The sequence below is a fragment of the Rattus rattus genome, chromosome 9, assembly GCF_011064425.1.
Source record: "Rattus rattus isolate New Zealand chromosome 9, Rrattus_CSIRO_v1, whole genome shotgun sequence".
Classification (NCBI taxonomy): Eukaryota; Metazoa; Chordata; class Mammalia; order Rodentia; family Muridae; genus Rattus; species Rattus rattus.
This window is the reverse complement of record NC_046162.1, coordinates 1,667,832-1,685,793: the sequence shown is the minus strand read 5'-3', so window position 1 is coordinate 1,685,793 and position 17,962 is coordinate 1,667,832. Positions and strand designations below refer to the sequence as shown.

The following is a 17,962-nucleotide window of genomic DNA, read 5'->3' as shown; positions in this document are numbered from 1 at the left end:
CTGCCCAAGTTAGAACATCAAGGCATCTCAGCCGGGTGTGGCAGAGCACATCTCTTATCCCAGCATTGGAAGGAGCCAGACCACAAGTTTGAGGCCAGCCTGGTCTACATACTGAGTTCTAGGCCAGCCTGGTCTACATACTGAGTTCTAGGCCAACCTGGATAACAGAGTGAGCTCTTTTCTCAAAATATATCAAACAAAAAAGTGTTTCCCCTCCCTGCTCCCACGCAGCACAAGCTGTAATCTGCCCTCTGTTTCCTACTGAAACTCCTGCTGTGTGGACTTTCGCACCAGTGAAGCTCAGAGGATGACAGCCTTCCCCAGCAGCCCTTGCGTGGTCCCAGTTTGAGGGGCTCACCCCGGTGTTGAGCTTGACCAAAACTTCTTCTTCCTCTATGAGGGCTCCAATGCCATTCGTTGGGTCCATCACCCCACACAAGTTACTATCCAGAGCCCAGTCGCTTGCTCGCCTCTCATGCTGGTACTGCAGAGCAGGAAGCTGGATGGCTTGAATGTCCATGCTGGTGTCCACCAGCTTACCAACCCTGCACCAGAACACAGGCACCAGTCATAGCCCAGCTTGTGGGTAGGGAGGGACCCAGAAAGAGGACTTTAAAAAGAGGCTCTGAAGCAGAGCAAAGCCATCGGTTTATACTTTCTTACTCATTCATCAACCCATATCTCCAGAACATCATCTCTAGGTGCCAGATGGAACGTCCCTGGGAAAGAGACCACCGGCTGGGACTCCAGTGCAGAGCCCTGTTCCCCAAGGGAACGGCCCAGAGTCATCGTTTATAAGCAGGGCGCTCTAGGGATTAAGAAGAGATGCACATCACCATCACACAACCTGTGCTGCGTCCCAAGACAAGGGTCAGGGGTACTGCCTGCTGATGGTAAGACTAGGGGGCAGACATGTGCTTCAGGAGGGTGTGACAGGGATAGACACAGTAGAGGAGGGCAGGTGGTGGGGCTGGCAAGTCCTTCAGAAGGTGCTGAGGGTCAGAATGTGCTGTGGTTGCACTGTAGCCTGATCCAGGCTGTCAGCATCCATGGAGTTAATCATCCTCTTCAGGCTCTGGTTATAAATATGAGCTTTAGTCGGCCTCCCTGTGCACCTAGAAAGTTCTCAGAGGAACTGCCCTGTCTGGTTCTTTCTCACTTGCTGGGCTGTGCCCACGATGTCCCTAGTGAGTTACTGAGTAGAGACAAGATAAGATAAATGGATGAGTGTGAGCACGGGCTCAGATGGACAAGCAAGGAAGCTAATGACAACCCATCTGTTCTAGTGCTTCTGACAGAGGCCTCTAAATGAAGGGTACTTGTCACCAATGGAGTGACAAACATTGCTGTACGATCCACCCCAGGCATTAATCCAATAGGAATAAATGCAGGTATCCACACAAAAACTCGTATACAAAATGTTCACAGAAACACAATCCCTAAAAGATAAAAAGAAAAATGTAAAAAGAGAAACAGCACACATGCCCTTCAACTGAGACTAACAACACGGTCTCCCAGATGATGCATGTGTCCAGCACGACAAGGAAGGCTATTCTGACACGTGCTACAGCATGGATGGACCTCAAAGGCATTGTGACACCACTTGTTGTATGATTCAATCCATGTCAAATTTTCACGACAGGCAAAGCTTTAGTGACAGAAGCAGGCACACCGTTGGAACAGGAGGTGACTGCCAGTGTGTGGATTCTTTTCAGGGCAGTGCAGAGAGTGATTAAAGCACCGTGAATTTAGTCCGGTGAGGACGGCAGAACAGGGAGATCACCAAAGCCACCCCACTGTACACATCACAAAGGTGCTGGGTAAGATGCTCAGCCCTGCAGAACTCAAACGCTCCTGCAGCTCCTTGATCAGGGGTGACGCCTGAAGCCACCGAGCAGCGGAGGGCCTTTCTGATCTAGCCCAAACAAGCTCGTCTCTGCCTGGTTGGAGGACTGCCCCCCCCGCCCCCCAAGCTTGCTTCAGGCCTCACTCTGTTGGTCCTTAACCAAACCCCTCCTTTTTTTTTTTTTTAAACTGATTTCTTTCAATACGATTTTTTTCCCTTTGAGACAAGACTTACTATGTATATCTAGCTGGCCTGGTGCTCACTATGTAGACATGGCTGACCTTGAATTCACAGTGATTTGCCTACCTCTGCCTCTTGAGTGCTGGGATTATAGGTATGTACCATGCCTGGCCTTTTAAAAAAAATATAGGGTGTGTGTGTGAGGGGGGGGGAGAGGAGTAGGAGGAGGGAGAGAGGAGTAGGGGTAGGTGTAGAGTGGGGGAGGTGGGGGAGAGAGAGAGAGAGAGAGAGAGAGAGAGAGAGGGGAGAGAGAAATGAATGAATGAATGAATGAATGAATGAATGAATATGTGGAGTCAGAGGACAACTCTGGAGAGTTGTTTCTCTCCTTCCACCTTCATGTGGACCCCGCAGATCAAGCTCAGGTTGACAGGGGCCTGGGCTGAGCCATCACTGGCTCCAGACTCATTGATTTTTCAGTCACAGATTCGAGTCAGAGACACCAAGTGTCACCATCTCACTAATATTCCCTCTGAATTAACAATAGGCCACCCACCCTCTGAGTGTCTGCAGGTGCTGCCTGCCTTTACCACTGAGGATCCTCGGCAGGACAGCAGAGAGACTGAGGTAAACCACTGTAGGCACTGGCCTGGAGCTGAGGTAAAGTGGGAAGGCCAGAAGTTGGGTGGGGTCATGTGCTGGATGTAAACGGGGAGACCAAGTGGGCTGGGGGCTAGACAGGCACCAAATCCCAGGAAATACAGAGGTGCAGAGGCCCTACAGTTTCTGAGAGAAAGCTAAGTTGAGCCCTCAGGTACTTTTGACAGGAGGTCGGGATGTGGCTTTTTATTCAACCAAGACACACCAAAAGCCATTCTGATTCACTCTGTGCTGGGTGCAGGTGAGCTAACAACTCTTCTCTTGGTCCCTCCCTCTCTCCCTCATGGCTGTTCTGTTTCACGGTACACAAACCCCTTCTGTGCTCAGCTCTGCCGGCCAGTCTCCCTGCAGTAATGTCGGCCTTTCCTGTTTGTCCCCACAGTTCCCGACATAGGCCTTTGAGCACAGTACGAGGTCTTAGAACTTTTGGTCAGTTATTATTCTGCATCCTCTGACATGGTTTCCTCAAGAAGAAGAAAAAATACTTCTCAAGTATATATTTACTTCTAGTTATCAGCACTGTATCAGCTAAACAAGCATTCTAGAAATGTCTAGTAACCACGGCAACAGTCTGGCACTCTAAGGATCTGAGAGCTAACCCTCACACTTCCGGCGTAGAAACATAAATCCTGTGGTTCGCCCCACCCCTTGGAGAACTTACTAGCTTTGTGTGACCTGAGTGGATGGCTGTCTTAGTAAGGACCCTGGGTAGTCTAGACACATTCCCTACACAGAGGCCATGGCTTCCTGAGGACGCAGGTGTCCGTAAAAGTCACATCTGAATTCTGGCTCCCAGCCCCTGCCCTCTGCCCACATCTCTATGCTCTGACAGTGCTGCAGAGCAGAGGCCTCTAACAAAATCATCTCCCATAAAGGTCTGGGACAGACGGACGCCCACACCTACTGACCGAAGGAAGACCTCCTCCATGGTGGTGACAGAGGCCCCGAAGCTTGCAATGCCCAGTTCCTTCTGCTTCTTTTCCAGTTTAGCAAACAGACTTTCAAACCTGAAAGGAGACCAGAGCAATAAGCTCTTCAGACACCTTCTAAATAACTTACCTCTGTATGCAAGGAGGGGAAGACAGATTGGAATGCTATCTTGCAATGACATCCCCTTCCTTAAAAATGAATCAAAAACATACGTGTTGATTAAACCTGAGGCCCTGCTTGTGCTCTCCTAGCGAGCTATAGCCACACTTCCACCCTAAGTTCTTATTTTTCTTAGAGAAGTCTTAGGTTCATGAGAACCTTAGAGGAGGGACAAAGGTTAATGTCAGCCTGCTCAGTGTTTTCTGCCTCTTAGCAGAAAACTTGGACCTGGGCTCTGAGAACAGAAAAGAACTACAAGCAACCCAAGAACCAAGGAAGCAAACACACACCTAACCTTCTGATGACTACTAGCTGGGTAGGGCAGAAGAACACTGAGAATAAAAATGTAGGAAATCGGGGCTGGAGAGATGGCTCAGCGGTTAAGAGCACTGACTGGTCTTCCAGAGGTTATGAGTTCAAATCCCAGCAACCACATGGTGGCTCACAACCATCTGTAACGAAATCTGATGCACTCTTCTAGTGTGTCTGAAGACAGTGACAGTGTACTCGTCATATATAAAATGAATAAATAAAATCTTTAAAAAATGTAGGAAATCACATGTGTGTAATATTGGAGTTTTAAACCATGCTGCACCCAAGCCATGGGGCATTATGGTACCATGAAACTGCGTCACTGGGCTGGAGAGATGTCTCAGAAGGGCAACTGCTGCTCTTGCAGAGGACCTGGGTTCAGCTCACAGCATCCTCTTCTGGCCTCTGGGAGTACTGCAGACACGTAACGCTTAGACACACATCACTCATACACATCACTCATACACATAATCACTCATATAAAATCACTCATTCGCATAGGGGGAAAAACATTACATGGATTGGAGGGTGTAGCTTGGGGGTAGAGTATTTGTCTAGCATGCATGAGGCCCTGGGTTTGAGCCTCTGTATTCCAAAAAAACATTAGAAATCTCTTCAAAACCTTACATAATCATATTTGATGTGCTGGCTAGTTTTAAGTCAACTTCTAAGAGGAGGGAACTTCAAGAAAGAAAATTCCTTCCTAAGATCAGGCGCAGGCAAGCCTGTAAGGCATTTTCTTAATGATTGATTGATGTGAGAAGGCCCAGCCATTGTGGGTGGGGCCATCTCAGCTGGTGGTCCTGGGTTTTATAGGAAAGTTCCTGCCCTGACTTCCTGCAGTGTGGAACAGTCGTATGGTAGTGTAAGCAAAACAAACCCTCTCCTCTCTAACTTGCTTTTGGTCATGGTGTTTCATCAAAGCAATAGTAACCCTAAGTAAGACAGACATTGGTACAAGGATTGTGGGGTATTGCTGGGAGACCTGACCGTGTGCTTTTGAGAGGATTGTGGAATTTGCAACTCTGGGTTAGAAAAGCTATGTTCAAATTTTGGTGATCTGTTCTGTGGTGCTAGAAAGGTGTCAGTAGACATGCAGGTGATGGAGGCCTGGGTTGTGTAGGTCCAGGCGGAAGTCTGAGTCACTCTACTGAGGCTGCTGCATACTTCTGAGTTAATCTGTGGTCCTAGTTTCTGGGGATAGTGAATCAGCTGTGCTTAACAAGCTACCAGAGTCGCTAATGTGAAACCTGTGCTTTGCTGGGAAAGCCAGTGCTATTCAGGCAGAGTTGAGAAATTAACTGGGATTAAGAAAAGACCAGCATTGCTAAGGCAAAATCTTGTGGGAAGTGTTTCCTCAGAGTCAGCACATGGCAGCTGTATTCCAGAGGTGGCCTCATCAAGTACCTCATTCTGGGAGCCAAACGTGGTTATGTGTAAGAGTCTCCCCAGGTGGTACTGAAGGCGTGGAGGGGTCAGGAAGAGCAGCTGAGGCTCGCACTGTGTGGCAGAGCTAGAATTCCCAGAGAGCCCAGGAGAGCCTGCTGGTGACGTACAGCCCAGCTGCAGCAGAGACCCCAGCACTCTGAGACGACACCGGGGACAGCAGAGGCTGTTGAGTGGAGCCAGCCCAGGAGCAGGAGACATCTGTGTGTGCTGCAGAAGGTGCCAGAGGGCAGCACAAGTCTGAGGATCCCACACTGGACACTATGTGTCCTATTTACACAGATGGAGTCTGCTTTGCTTTGTTTCCGTTGTGACTGTGCCCTGGTTCTTCCCTCTTGAAATAAGAAAGTATTTAACTTATTTTTTATTCTACAGGAGTCCACAGTTGAGAGACTATAATTTTTAGAAGAGATTTTGGAGTTTTTATAGAGATTTTAGACTTTTTGTTTATTTGTTTGAGACAGGGTTTCTCTGTGTAGCCCTGGCTGTCCTGGAACTTGCTCTTAGACCAGGCTGGCCTTGAACTCAGTCTTGACTGACTGACTCTGTCTTGGGACTAAAGGTGTGTACCACCACTGCCTGTCTGAGACTGAAATTTTGAAACATTGGAATTTTTAAAGACAGTGGGACTTTTTAAGATTGTAAAATCTTTTATATTGAATGAATGAATGAATGAATGAGGGAAAAGGGACATGGCTGGTTCTGAGTTTGACAGCTCTTAGGCGTGGCAGAAGAGAGTTTATTGTAGACATGTGAGAGAGCATAGCCAGAGGCGGGGACATCTGGGAGAGTCCAGAGTGAACAAGACCAGTCTGAGGTAGGCCACAGGAGTGGGGAAATGAGCAGGTGCAGCAGCCGGGAAGCCCAAAGGTGCAGAAGAAAAGGAGTGACCAAAATGGCTGGATTATATAGGGAAGAGCAGCTCAGCCCCCTGGCTGGAGGGTGCGGCGGGGGGTGCGGGGGGTGGGGGAATACCAGCCAGGAGGGTCCAGTAACAGGGACTGAGGGCTGCAGGGAGAACCTGGAGGCCATGTCCACTTTCATATGTTAAGTAGGCGCCCCAGCCATTTGTCCTGGGTTTGAAATCTAACAACTGTCTGCATTAATGTGTGTTCTCGGGAATGAACAAGAAGGGAGAGGTTATGGCTTAACAGTGATGTGCTTGTGTATGTCAGGTTGACAAGGGGTGAATTGTTTTGGCTAGTTTGATGTCACTTGACACAAGAGTCATCTAAAAGGAGGGAACTTCAAGTGGGAAAATGCCTCCATAAGATCAGGCTGCAGGAAAGCCAGGGGGGCATTTTCTTGATTAGTGTTTGATATGAGAGGGGCAAGTCCACTGTTGGTGGGGTTATCCCTGGGCTAGTGGTCCTGCGTTCTATAAAGAGGCTGGACAAACCAGTAAGCAGCACTCCTCCATGGCCTCTGCATTAGGTCCTGCTCTCTTCAGGTTCCTGCCCTGTTTGAGTTCACTGTCCTGACTGCCTTCAGTGGTGAACAGCAATGTGGAAGGGTAAACCAAATAAACCCTTTCTTCCCCATCTTGGTTTGGCATGGTCCTTCATCACAGTAATGATAACCCCAAGACACATGACTAAATGTGTAACAGTTTTATTTCATTTATCTGTTCATGCATGTGTGATGGTTGGATTACAACTGTGGGACATGGCTCCCTACCACGTAGGTTTCGTAGTAACAAGTGCCAACGTGGTCTGGAAGGGTGGCTAGTGCTCTTAAACCCTCCACCCCTCAAAGGGGGTTCAAATGTTTGATATAAACCTCAGGCTGGTTACACAGCTCAGCAGTTAGGGCATGCAGTGCTCATGCAGAGGACTAAAATCCACATCAGGTGGCTCACGACTGCCTGTGACTCCAGCTCTAGGGTGATGTGACACCTCTGGCCTCCACCTGCACTTGAGTGCACGTGTGTAAATGGGTGTGCTCTCTCTCTCTCTCTCTCTCTCTCTCTCTCTCTCTCTCTCTCTCACACACACACACACACACACACACACACACACACACACACACACACACACAGAGCTGGGAAATAGTGAATTGACTGTTTCTGGTTCTGAGATGGGGAAGTTATGAACACTCACAATTTGTCTGCAAACCCATGGGAGCTCCACAAGTTAACAGTTTGTATTTCTATATGCGTTTTTCTGTGTATTTACTTATTTTTGGAGGGAGGCTGAAGTAGGGTCTCATGCAGCCTAGGCTGACTTTGAACTTGATATGTAGTTGAGGATGACCTTGAGATAGTCCTCCTGCCTCTGTCTTTCAAGTGCTAGGATTACAGGTGTGCCCCACTATGCACGGCAATAGCTTTTGTATGTTCAAGCTGCTGTGGAAGGGAAGCCCTGTGTGGGTATGAATGTGGTGAGAAATGACTGCCTCCTTAGCCTGTCTGATGTATGCCTGTTCTGATGTATGCCTGTCCTCCTCAGGTACCAGCAATCTCTCCCTCTGCAGTAATAAGCAATAAGTAAGTCATAAGCAGTTTCAGCCCAGTAGATGCTCTTCAGTCCCCTCCCGGCCTGGCACATCCCCGACCTAAGAGCGAGAGGTGCCCAGCAGTCCTAACAGAGGGTATAGAGCCCTCGCAGCCACAGGGCCTTCCTGGATCTGGACCCGTGTGCTCCTCAGGACACATACCTGTGTGTGCTTTCCTTGGGAAGAATAAAGGACAGCTCGGCCCCAGCATGGCTCTCCAGCATGGCATTGGGGACATGGTGGTGCACCAGCTGAGAGATACCTTCAGGATTGCAGTGCGGTTCTTTCACCAGTGTCATGTGGTAGCCAGCTCCTGGAACACGTGGATCTAGTGTTAGGCCCATCGGAGGTCCCCTTCTGCCATGTCACATCTCTGTGGCTCAAACCAGGCAGGGTCGGGGAAGCATCGGCTCAAATGGGCCAGAGCGGATGCTTCTTGGGCTCCTCCATGCAGCACTGTCACCTCCCATCACCTACTTGGGGGGAAAGGGTTGGGGACTAGTCACTGAATGTAGTACCCCTACTAGAAGCCAGAGACTTCCTGAGGGGAAAGTCACAGCAATAATCTGAGCATGTGATTGTGTCTGCAGTTCATGCTGAACGTGGCTGTGAGGAAGGCACATAGCAGGAGCCGTGGGACCATTCTGCACACGCTGAGCTCCATCTGGCTTCTTGTCTAACAGTGCTTTGCAGGAAATGGCTCTGTCTTATTCCCTTCACAGACAAGGGTGTTGGACCCAGGGCAATCAACGGCCTGGCTAACGGGGCAGACAGGCAAGAAGCAGCAAGCAGAACTCTTGAGGTTCTAGTAGAGATGGATACCACCCCTTCTTGATGAAGGTACCCCAGTATCTTCACTAGGCACATGGCCACTCAGGATGAGGGGGCTCTCTCTAACCTGCTCTGAATGTGGGGATCTCTAGGGGTGTGTGCTTGGCCCAGGAGAGAGGTAAGATGTGAACCATGGGCATTTTGTGGGGAAGGGTATTCTTGTATGAGGTAGGAGCCAAGTATGAAATGTTAGACCAGGAAGTGACAACAGGAAGCCAGGCATTCTACACAGCAAGGTGGTTGAGTTCTGGCTTATGTCTCCACCTGCTGGACTGGGTTGTGCAGTGAATACTTAAGAGCTCCATGTAGGAGAGCAGTGATGACACTCACAGGACTCCTGTCTACTCCCACAGGTTCCTGCTCTTGGTAGACCTGTTGTGGTTTAGCGAGAGCCCCACTACTCAAGATAACTCTGCTGTACCATTTCCACAAACCTCTACGTGGGACAAGAGAAAAGTCTAAAGGTTGCCTTGCCCAGTTACTGTCTGGCGCCTCCACAGAGGATAGTGGCCCTGGCCCTGTCACGAAGCTGAGCTGGACTCTGCCTCCACACTGCTCACCGTATTTCTGCTTGAGGAATAGTGAAGACCCACAGCACTGGAGCTCCCCCTTGGCCAAGATGGCAATGCGGTCTCCCAGCAGGTCAGCTTCATCCATGAAGTGAGTGGTCAGCAGGACGGTGCGGTCACTCTTCTGCTGCTGAAGAAGGTCCCAGATGGCCCTCCTGGACACTGCATCCATGCCTGAGGTGGGCTCATCTAACATCAGCACCTGGAGGGCGAAGGTGGATGAAGTCGTGGGACAATGACAGAGCCGTATCTCAGGCTCAGGATGGCTGTGCTATGTGGCCTTCTGCACCCCCCCTCCGGGTTCATCCTTGTGTGGGAGCCTGACTTGGCTGCATCGAGAGGCCAGACCCCCTGCCCTATACCTTAGAGCCCGCTATGAGGGCGATGCCGATGGCGAGCTTGCGCTTCATCCCCCCGCTCAGGAACTTGGACCTTGAGTCCCGCTTGTCCTCCAGCCCGAGGGTGTGCAGCATCTGCTTGACCTCTTCAGGACACTTCTGGACAGAGAGGCCTTTCAGCTGGAAGGCAGGGATGAGAGGACATGAGGCAGGTGGATTGATAGGAGCTAAACCATCCAGCAGGTTCTCTGGCTCAAGAGACGTCTTCCTTTGACATTTCTGGACTCTGCCTATCCCTCCACGACTACCCTTGCTTTTATGGAATAGCTCCTCAGAGCAGACTCCTTCCTGTGAGGCTAATGGTACAGGATCCCTAGGTGTATTAGTGAGGGAACAGTCACCACCCGCATGTCCCTGTCACCCGCAGACTTACCTGTGCGTAGAAGTAAAGGTGTTCTGCAACTGTCAGGTTGTCAAACAGGACATCATGCTGGGGGCACAGGCCCAGACTCTTGCGGATCTGAACCATGTCTTGGGAAATCTCGTACCCGTGAATATAAGCATGGCCACTGGTAGGGGGGAAGAGACCTGCAGCCGACCCAAAGACCCCAAATTCATTATGAAACTCTTGTCCACCTGTGCAAGGTGCATGATCCCCTTGGCTCACGTAAGCTACCTCCCCTGCTTACTGTGGATCCCGTCCATAAGAGGGACCCTGCCTTCTTCCATATCAGGTTCTGTTCACCCGAGCAGCAGGAGACAGGAGGAGGATGGGGCTCCAGCTCTGTTACGGGCACATCACTTGGTCATAGAGAAGAACCCCGCTCTCCCTGGCTCTGTGTCTCTCTCATACAAGTGTGTAGGAACTGAATTCATTCCAGTCACAAGCCCCACTCTCAGCATCACGGTGTGTGCTCTGCCAAGCACCTCAGTGTTTCAGGAAGACAAGGAGTAGTTCAGATAGGGACACACGCTAGGGATGTCAGGTCCCCCCCTTCCTCTCTTTATCCCCTAATTTTCCCATCGGTACTAGGACTGAAACTAGGGCTCAATGAGTGCCAGTCACTCACTCCACCACTCAGTCACCTCCCTAGCCCAGCACAGGGGGATTAGAGTCAATCAGTACAGGGTGGATCTGTTCTTCTGTGGCTGGAGAATTACTCTTATTCGTTTTTGCTGATCCCAGCAGGTCTGGGCACTCAGACAGAGGCTGAGGAGGGTGGGAACTATCCAGAGGCTCCTCGGATTTTCCCCTGGCCCACGGGAATAAAACGTACTGGCTCTAAACATATCTCACTTCCCCCAGGGAAGGACTGAGGCCATATGGGGAAAAGTCTGTGGCTGATGTGAAGCAGACAGAGGGGAAGGGCCTGCCAGGCATGGATGGCCATGGGGCTACCGCTCACCTGTCAGCATAGACATGGTCGTGGTCTTCCCAGCACCGTTGTGGCCCAGGAGGACTGTTATCTGTCCTTCATACAGGTTCAGCGTCAGGTCTCTGATGCCCATCTTATCCTTATTACCCACTTGGAACACCTGTAGGTAAGTCAGAGTCTGTCTTGACTTCCTGTGGCCTTCAGGGTCTTCCCTTTCCTTTGGAACATTACCCTAATGTCTCAAGATACTAAACCAAGTCCCATGAATCAACACAGAATAGAATTGTGGGGCAGAGGTTACATCCCCATTAGTCCCTACATGACCTCCTTCTTGTCATTGTGCCCAGTGTGGCATGAACTGAGAAGCCAGTGAGAGGTGCACCCAGGACTATATGGTTACAGTGACACAACACAGTGTCTGCCAGCATGTGGCCAGATGTGGAGGGATGGTCTGAGCACTGTGGGCCGAGAGCAGCTGCCAGGAGGGAATCCTACCGTCCTCCTTCAGATGCTCAGGGCAGCTGGAGGGAGTGCTGCACAGAAAGCACCCGCAGCTCACCAGTCTGCCTGCAAGGCTCACCTTGGACAGATGCTTGATCTTGATCCCAGCTACCAAGTCCTCCGGCTCAGCTTCAAAGTACTCGGTTCTGAAAGCCTTTTCTGGGTCGCCGCCTTCCTCTTCCTTCCCTACGACCGTTCTCGGGTTCCCACACCAGTAGGAGGGCTGGGATGGAGGTACATGGGTGCCACAGTCAGAAGTGTCAGTTGTTTCGTTTGCGATTAACAAAACAAGGGCCACTGGCACACTAAACGTGCAAAACATGACCTGAGCCTTTACCACAGGACATGCTATTGAGGAGACGACCCCCTCTTAGACTCCAGCACATTTCTTGGTTTGATTATACCTGGGAAAGCTCTAACTCTTGACTTCCTAACCTGGTAAATGGGCACAAGAGTGCACTGTGGTGAAACTCGGATTTAACAGAGAGAAAAGGGAACTTGCCAGTGTGTGAAGAGACATTATTGAGCATCCCAGGCCACAGCACTGTCAGAGCTAAGAGGAAAGACGCTGTGTCTCCGTCCTCTGCTCACCACGGCGCAGGCAGGCTCCCTGTGGACAGGGACCCTGGAGAGAAAGCTGCCTGGTGAGGACCTGTTAGCTCTGTTCCCAGTGCACAGAGGACTACTGCACTGGTAGCACTGCACACACATCTCACATTTAAAGTGAACCTGAAGTCAAGTGGATTCCACATAGCAAAAGGCCATAGTTTAATGGTGGCATTTTCCACCCACAGCTATAGGCAAGGCCTAACATGCTGTTTCAACATGCATTTGATGAAATACAACAGCTGACGCTTGACAGATACTTGCTGACTCATACAATAATTAGTGAACCTAATTATCAATTGGAAACTGTTAGTGTGTGAGGTGAAACCTTACATGGGGATGCTACATGGTCATTACAAATGAAGTTCACTCATTAAAAAGCTATTATTTAGAAATACATTGCTAAATTAACAATATATTTATAAGTATGACTACCTAAAAGTCTAAAGAACCATACATGCGTTGCTTAAGATAACAGAAACACTGTTAGAATAAAAAAAAAAAACCCGTTTCCAGCCTGCTTTATAATATGGCCCATTTTTATCAAGCAAATTATCTGCAGGGGCCAGGTAGAGAGTGCAAAGGACAAGTCTGAAAAAGCTGTGAAGATCAGCGTTGTAAGCTTGACAGCATCTATTATCACCTAGGAGACAAACTTTTGGGTGTGTCTTGGAGTTTCTGGATTGGGCTGTGGGTGTACAGCCTGTACCATCCATCCCAGTATTGAAGAAACAGGGAAACAGGCTGAGCACAGCACTCAGGATATCTGCTTCCTGAATAGAGGCACCTGCAGCATCGCGTTCCTGTTGCCATGACTCCCCTCAAACTATGAGGCACAAGAAGACCTTCTTTCCTTCAGATGCTTTTGTTGTTTTGTCAATGAGAAAAGTATCACGAGGCACAGCCAGGGGTCAGCAGTGTTTTTTTCCTGACAGTGGGAAGCGCTATATTTTTAGTGTGCCCCTCTCCCACCAAAAAAAAAAAAAAACTGTTCATTATTTTAGTGGCAGAAAACCCAGTAAGATACTGGTTATGCTGGGGAATATACCTCAGTATTGGAGTGCTTGCCTCGCATATACAAGGCCCTCAGATTAAACCTCAGTGTTACTAAAAAATATTTTAAAGGCTTTTTTCATGAATAAAGACGTGAGCTTGGGGGCGGCAGAGGCTATGTGCATCAATTTGTCTCCGTGTCCCCTCGTCTCGGACCTGGCGGTGAGACAGATCTTCATCTCTTTGGACGAATCTTAACGGCCTTGAGGACACACACACAGGTCAGAGTTTTTATTCCAGGCCCATGCAGGTGTTATGCTATGGGACTCAAAGGGGTCCCAAGTGAGTGCTGGGGACACCTTTGTCCCCCAAAGAAGTGGCCTGCTTGAAGAACAGGGGCATCAGCACTCACCATAAGGAAGAAGTACCAGGGCTGGGGCACGCCAAACTGGCCTGGGAAGACGGCCTCCACGTACCAGGTCACCAGGCCATAGAGTACTGAGTCCAGCAGCAGCATCCCCAGCACTTGTCCAAAGCAGAAATCGTCATCTACGTTGACAGGGTTCAGGAGGTCACACCACTGGATGCCAGTGCCTAGAGGATGTATTGGGAAAATAGTCCTGAACTGTTTGAGCAGGCTAGGAGGGGTGAGACCGGGAGCACTTGATGGCATGTGTATTCATGCTTGCATGCAAGTCTCCCTGTGCTGTCACCTTGACTTTGTAAAAATCTGGCAACTTTCAAGTCCTAGCACTAACCTGGTGGCTAACAGGCCTCTGTAATGCCAGTTCTAGGAGATCCAGCTCCCTCTTCTGGCCTCTACAGGTAATCCATGCATGTGGTGCAGAGACAAGAATGCAGGACACACATACACACACACTACATCTTTAAATTTATTTAAAGATTTATTTATTTATTTTATGTATATGAATACACTGTAGCTGTCTTCAGACACACAAGAAGAGGGCACCAGATCCCATCATAGATGGTTGTGAGCCACCATGTGGGTGCTGGGACTTGAACTCAGGACCTCCGGAAGAGCAGTCAGTGCTCTTAACTGGTGAGCCATCTCTCCAGCCCCATCTTTAAGTTTTTTTTTTAAAAGTTCATGAACTGACTAGATGGGTTTGCATTTCATCGGATACATATGTGCACACATGTGCATATATACATACGTATATACTTACTCATGTACACAAATGCATGCACACACATTCGTGTTAGGTCAATGTAACCAATGAAACTAGGAGAACTCAAAATGAATGTGCAACTCTGCAAAGCTCATGAAACATCAGTGTCACAGCCCATGCAAGCCTGGACTAAGTGTCTAACAGTCTGCTACTGGTCAGAGGGTCGGATAGACCTGTCTGCCCTACAGCCTTGCTGGATGAATACGTACCATCAAACAGCTAGAGACTGGTCTGTTTTAAGAAAAGTCACTATGCAACTTAAAAAAAGGGGTGTCATATATGGAGATTCCTCTTTGGAAATGGCCTTTTATTATTTTTAATTACATATAGGTGGCTACGTGTGTCTGCACGTGGCTATGTGCATGTGAGTTCAGGTTCCTGAGGAGTCTGAAGGTGTCAGATCCCCTGTAGTTGGAGTTACAGATGTTGTGGGCTGCCTGATGTGAGTGCTGGGAACTGAACTAGGGACCTGTGAAAGAGCAGTAAGTGCTCTTCAATATGGAGCCGTCTCTCCAGCACTGGAGAAAGGCTTTTTAAAAGTACTAGAGGCCTTGGAAGCTTCTGCTAGTTTACAAAGTCTACACTTTATCAGGAGACTACTAATGCTTGAAACACATAAACCTCATTTTTTGACCTCTTGATCTTGCTGCCCTATCTCTTTGATGCTGGCATTACAGATATACTACCATGTCTGGTTTTATGCAGTGTTAGAGAACTGACTCATGAACTGACTAGACAGGTTTGCATTTCATTGGTCCCATGTGTGCACACATGCATATGGCCCACACATTCATTGGTTCCATGTGTGAACACGTGCATATGGCCCACACATTCATTGGTTCCATGTGTGTACACGTGCATATGGCCCACACATACATTGGTTCCATGTGTGCACACATGCATATGGCCCACACGTTTTAGCTGTTTTGTCGTTGTTGTTTGCTTGCTTTTGTTTTATTTCATAAGGCAGGGTTTCACTCTAGCCCAGGAGTGGAGCTCATCACGTGGTCCAGAATGGCCTTAAACTCACAGCAGTCCTGCTTCAACTTCCTTAGTGCGATGATTGTCTTGCTCAGTGGTACAGTTTGAATGCACGGCCTTAAATTCATTGGTCAGAAATTTAGTTTCCAGGTTAATAGTGCGGGAGATAGTCCTCATAACTGGACAAAGCTGTTGTATAAAAGTCCTACCGGAGTGGTTTTTGTCTTTTTCAGTGTCCTACTCTGTGGGGGACATTTATGGTGCTATCTTGGAAGCAACTACTAGGCTCTTACAAGGCATAGCATCTTAGGACTTCCCAGCTTCCAGAACTGAGAAATAAATTCCTGTTCTTCACAAATTTCCCAGTCTCAGGTATTTTGTGACAGCAACACAAACAGACAAAGACACATGACTGGAAGAAATGAGAACATTTGGGTAGGGAAGAGCCAAGAACCATCTTAAATAAGTCCTTAAGAAAGTAGATTACAGGTTGGAGAGATGGCTCAGTGGGTAAGAGCACTGACTGCTCTTCCAGAGGTCCTGAGTTCAATTCCCAGCAACCACATGGTGGCTCACAACCACCTGTAATGGGATCTGATGCCCTCCTCTGGTGTCTGAAGACAGCTAAGTGTACTCATGTACATAAAACGAGTAAATCTTAAAAAAAAAAAAAAAAAAAAAGAAGGTAGATTACAAGCTAGGCAGAAGTGGTGGATGCATATAATCCCAGCACTCAGGAGGTAGAGGCAGGTGGGTTTCTGACTTTGAGGCCAGCCTGGTCTACAGAGTGAGTTCCAGGACAGCCAGGGCTACACAGAGCACAGAGAAACCCTGTTTAAACGAACTGCACTTCTTCCAGGAAAGCTGAACAGCATGCAAAGCCCCCAAGAATGGATGTCAGGGTCACGTGTAGTGGCCAGACACAGCTACTCATATCTCCTCCACCTGTCCTGCAAACAGGAGAAGGGAGGCCATGTCCCAGACTGTGGTCCCCTCTCCAGTGTTCTCCTGCTAGAGGGGTTAGCCCTATCCATAAGTCATGGGGGTCTTGCAATAAGAGGAGCTGATCTTCAGAGGCTTGGAGCTTCTGAACTCTGAGTATCCGCCATGGGCTTTGCAGATGTAGAGTGCACTAGTCAGTCAGTTCCAGCAAGGGTTTCAGTTGACTTCCATGATGTTTCAAGACAGGAAATTTCACAAAAACCAGAACATGTTCTTCCAGGGCTCTCACCGGTTTCTCTCTCAGGATTCCCTGTCTTCATGGTCAGTTGTTGCAGGTACTAGGGTGCAGGACACGCTAACTCTACACTCACCAAAAGCTGGGAGGGCCTCAAAGACCTCAAAATTCCCTGGCTCTGAGGTCCCCTGTGCAGCCCCTCTGAGGTGTCAAGAAGGAAGAGAACTGGCAAGACAACTCAGGCACAGGCGCGCACTGCCAGTCCTGCTGACTTGATGTACGCTGCTGGGCTCCCACGACGGAAGGAACTCCCACGGTAAAAGGACAGACTCCTCAGAGCTGTCTGTTCATACATGCTGGGGCACATGTGTGCTCCTGTGTGCATGCAAACATTCACAATAAAATATGTAGCGAGGTTTTTAAGGGGGATGGCAGGATGGCTTGAGAGCATCTGTGGCTCTTCCCAGGGGACAGGAGTTGAGTTCTCAGCACCCACATCAGGTGGCCCACAATCCCTCGTAACTCTAGGTCTGGGGAGCTGATACCTTCTTTTTGACTCTGTGGCATCTTCTCTCACATACATGTGCACACGTGCGCGAGTGGGCACACACACACACACACACCATAGTTGAAAATAAAACTACATTTTAAAAAAAGCTTTAAGGGGCTGGGGATTTAGCTCAGTGGTAGAGCGCTACCTAGGAAGCGAAAGGCCCTGGGTTCGGTCCCCAGTTCAAAAAAAAAAAAGAACCAAAAAAAAAAAAAAAAAAAAAAAAAAAAGCTTTAAAACAAAAGTAGGAAGTGACTTGAAAACCATCTGGTAAAATGCAGTCATTGGGCAGGGCAGCTGGGTGGCCACTGCCTCTGGGCGGTTTACCCTTGGTTGTATTTGGCTCCCATTGGCTTTATCTGAGCTATTTCCCCGTCAGACCTGGGCCAAGCTAGCTCTAGGTATACTCAGTGCTTGTGTTCTGATGAAGGCCTCGCTCGGCCTCCCTTCCACCTGAGGGGAGGCTAACTGCTCAGAACACTTTTGGCAAGACGCTCCCTCCGCTGCAAGAATCGGGAAACGGTGACCTGAGGACAAGACTCACCTTTGGCTTCAAATTTTCCGATGAGCTGGGCTCCCATCGCCATGGCAACGTTAGATAGGAGGCAGGATAAGAGCTTCTGACTGAGCGTCATCCAGTTGTACCGAGGAGCCACGAAAAAGTAAGGGGTGTAGGTGAAGAAGTACAGGAAGCCACCCACGGTTGCTGCTATGTTGGCTGTGGGGACAAAGAGCATGGGGTGCTATACACTTGCAGGGGTGACAGCGGGAGAGCCCCACCCCACCCAGGTCCCAGTGCTGGGGGCTGCAGCTTCTTCTGGCGC

At 49.1% G+C, this 17,962-nt stretch overlaps 1 protein-coding gene across 1 annotated transcript in view; it reads right to left on the bottom strand.

The window, feature by feature from the left end:
* Abca3 (ATP binding cassette subfamily A member 3) overlaps positions 1-17,962 on the bottom strand; it is a 57,253-nt gene that overhangs the window by 12,460 nt on the left and 26,831 nt on the right. Inside the window, exons 10-19 of the mRNA XM_032911711.1 lie at positions 17,683-17,856; positions 13,653-13,834; positions 11,721-11,864; positions 11,171-11,300; positions 10,198-10,352; positions 9,789-9,944; positions 9,418-9,628; positions 8,189-8,339; positions 3,595-3,693; positions 359-545 (exon numbers count right to left, since the gene is read on the bottom strand). Coding sequence (XP_032767602.1) covers positions 359-545; positions 3,595-3,693; positions 8,189-8,339; positions 9,418-9,628; positions 9,789-9,944; positions 10,198-10,352; positions 11,171-11,300; positions 11,721-11,864; positions 13,653-13,834; positions 17,683-17,856 — 1,589 coding nt within the window. The remainder of the gene's footprint in view (positions 1-358; positions 546-3,594; positions 3,694-8,188; positions 8,340-9,417; positions 9,629-9,788; positions 9,945-10,197; positions 10,353-11,170; positions 11,301-11,720; positions 11,865-13,652; positions 13,835-17,682; positions 17,857-17,962) is intronic.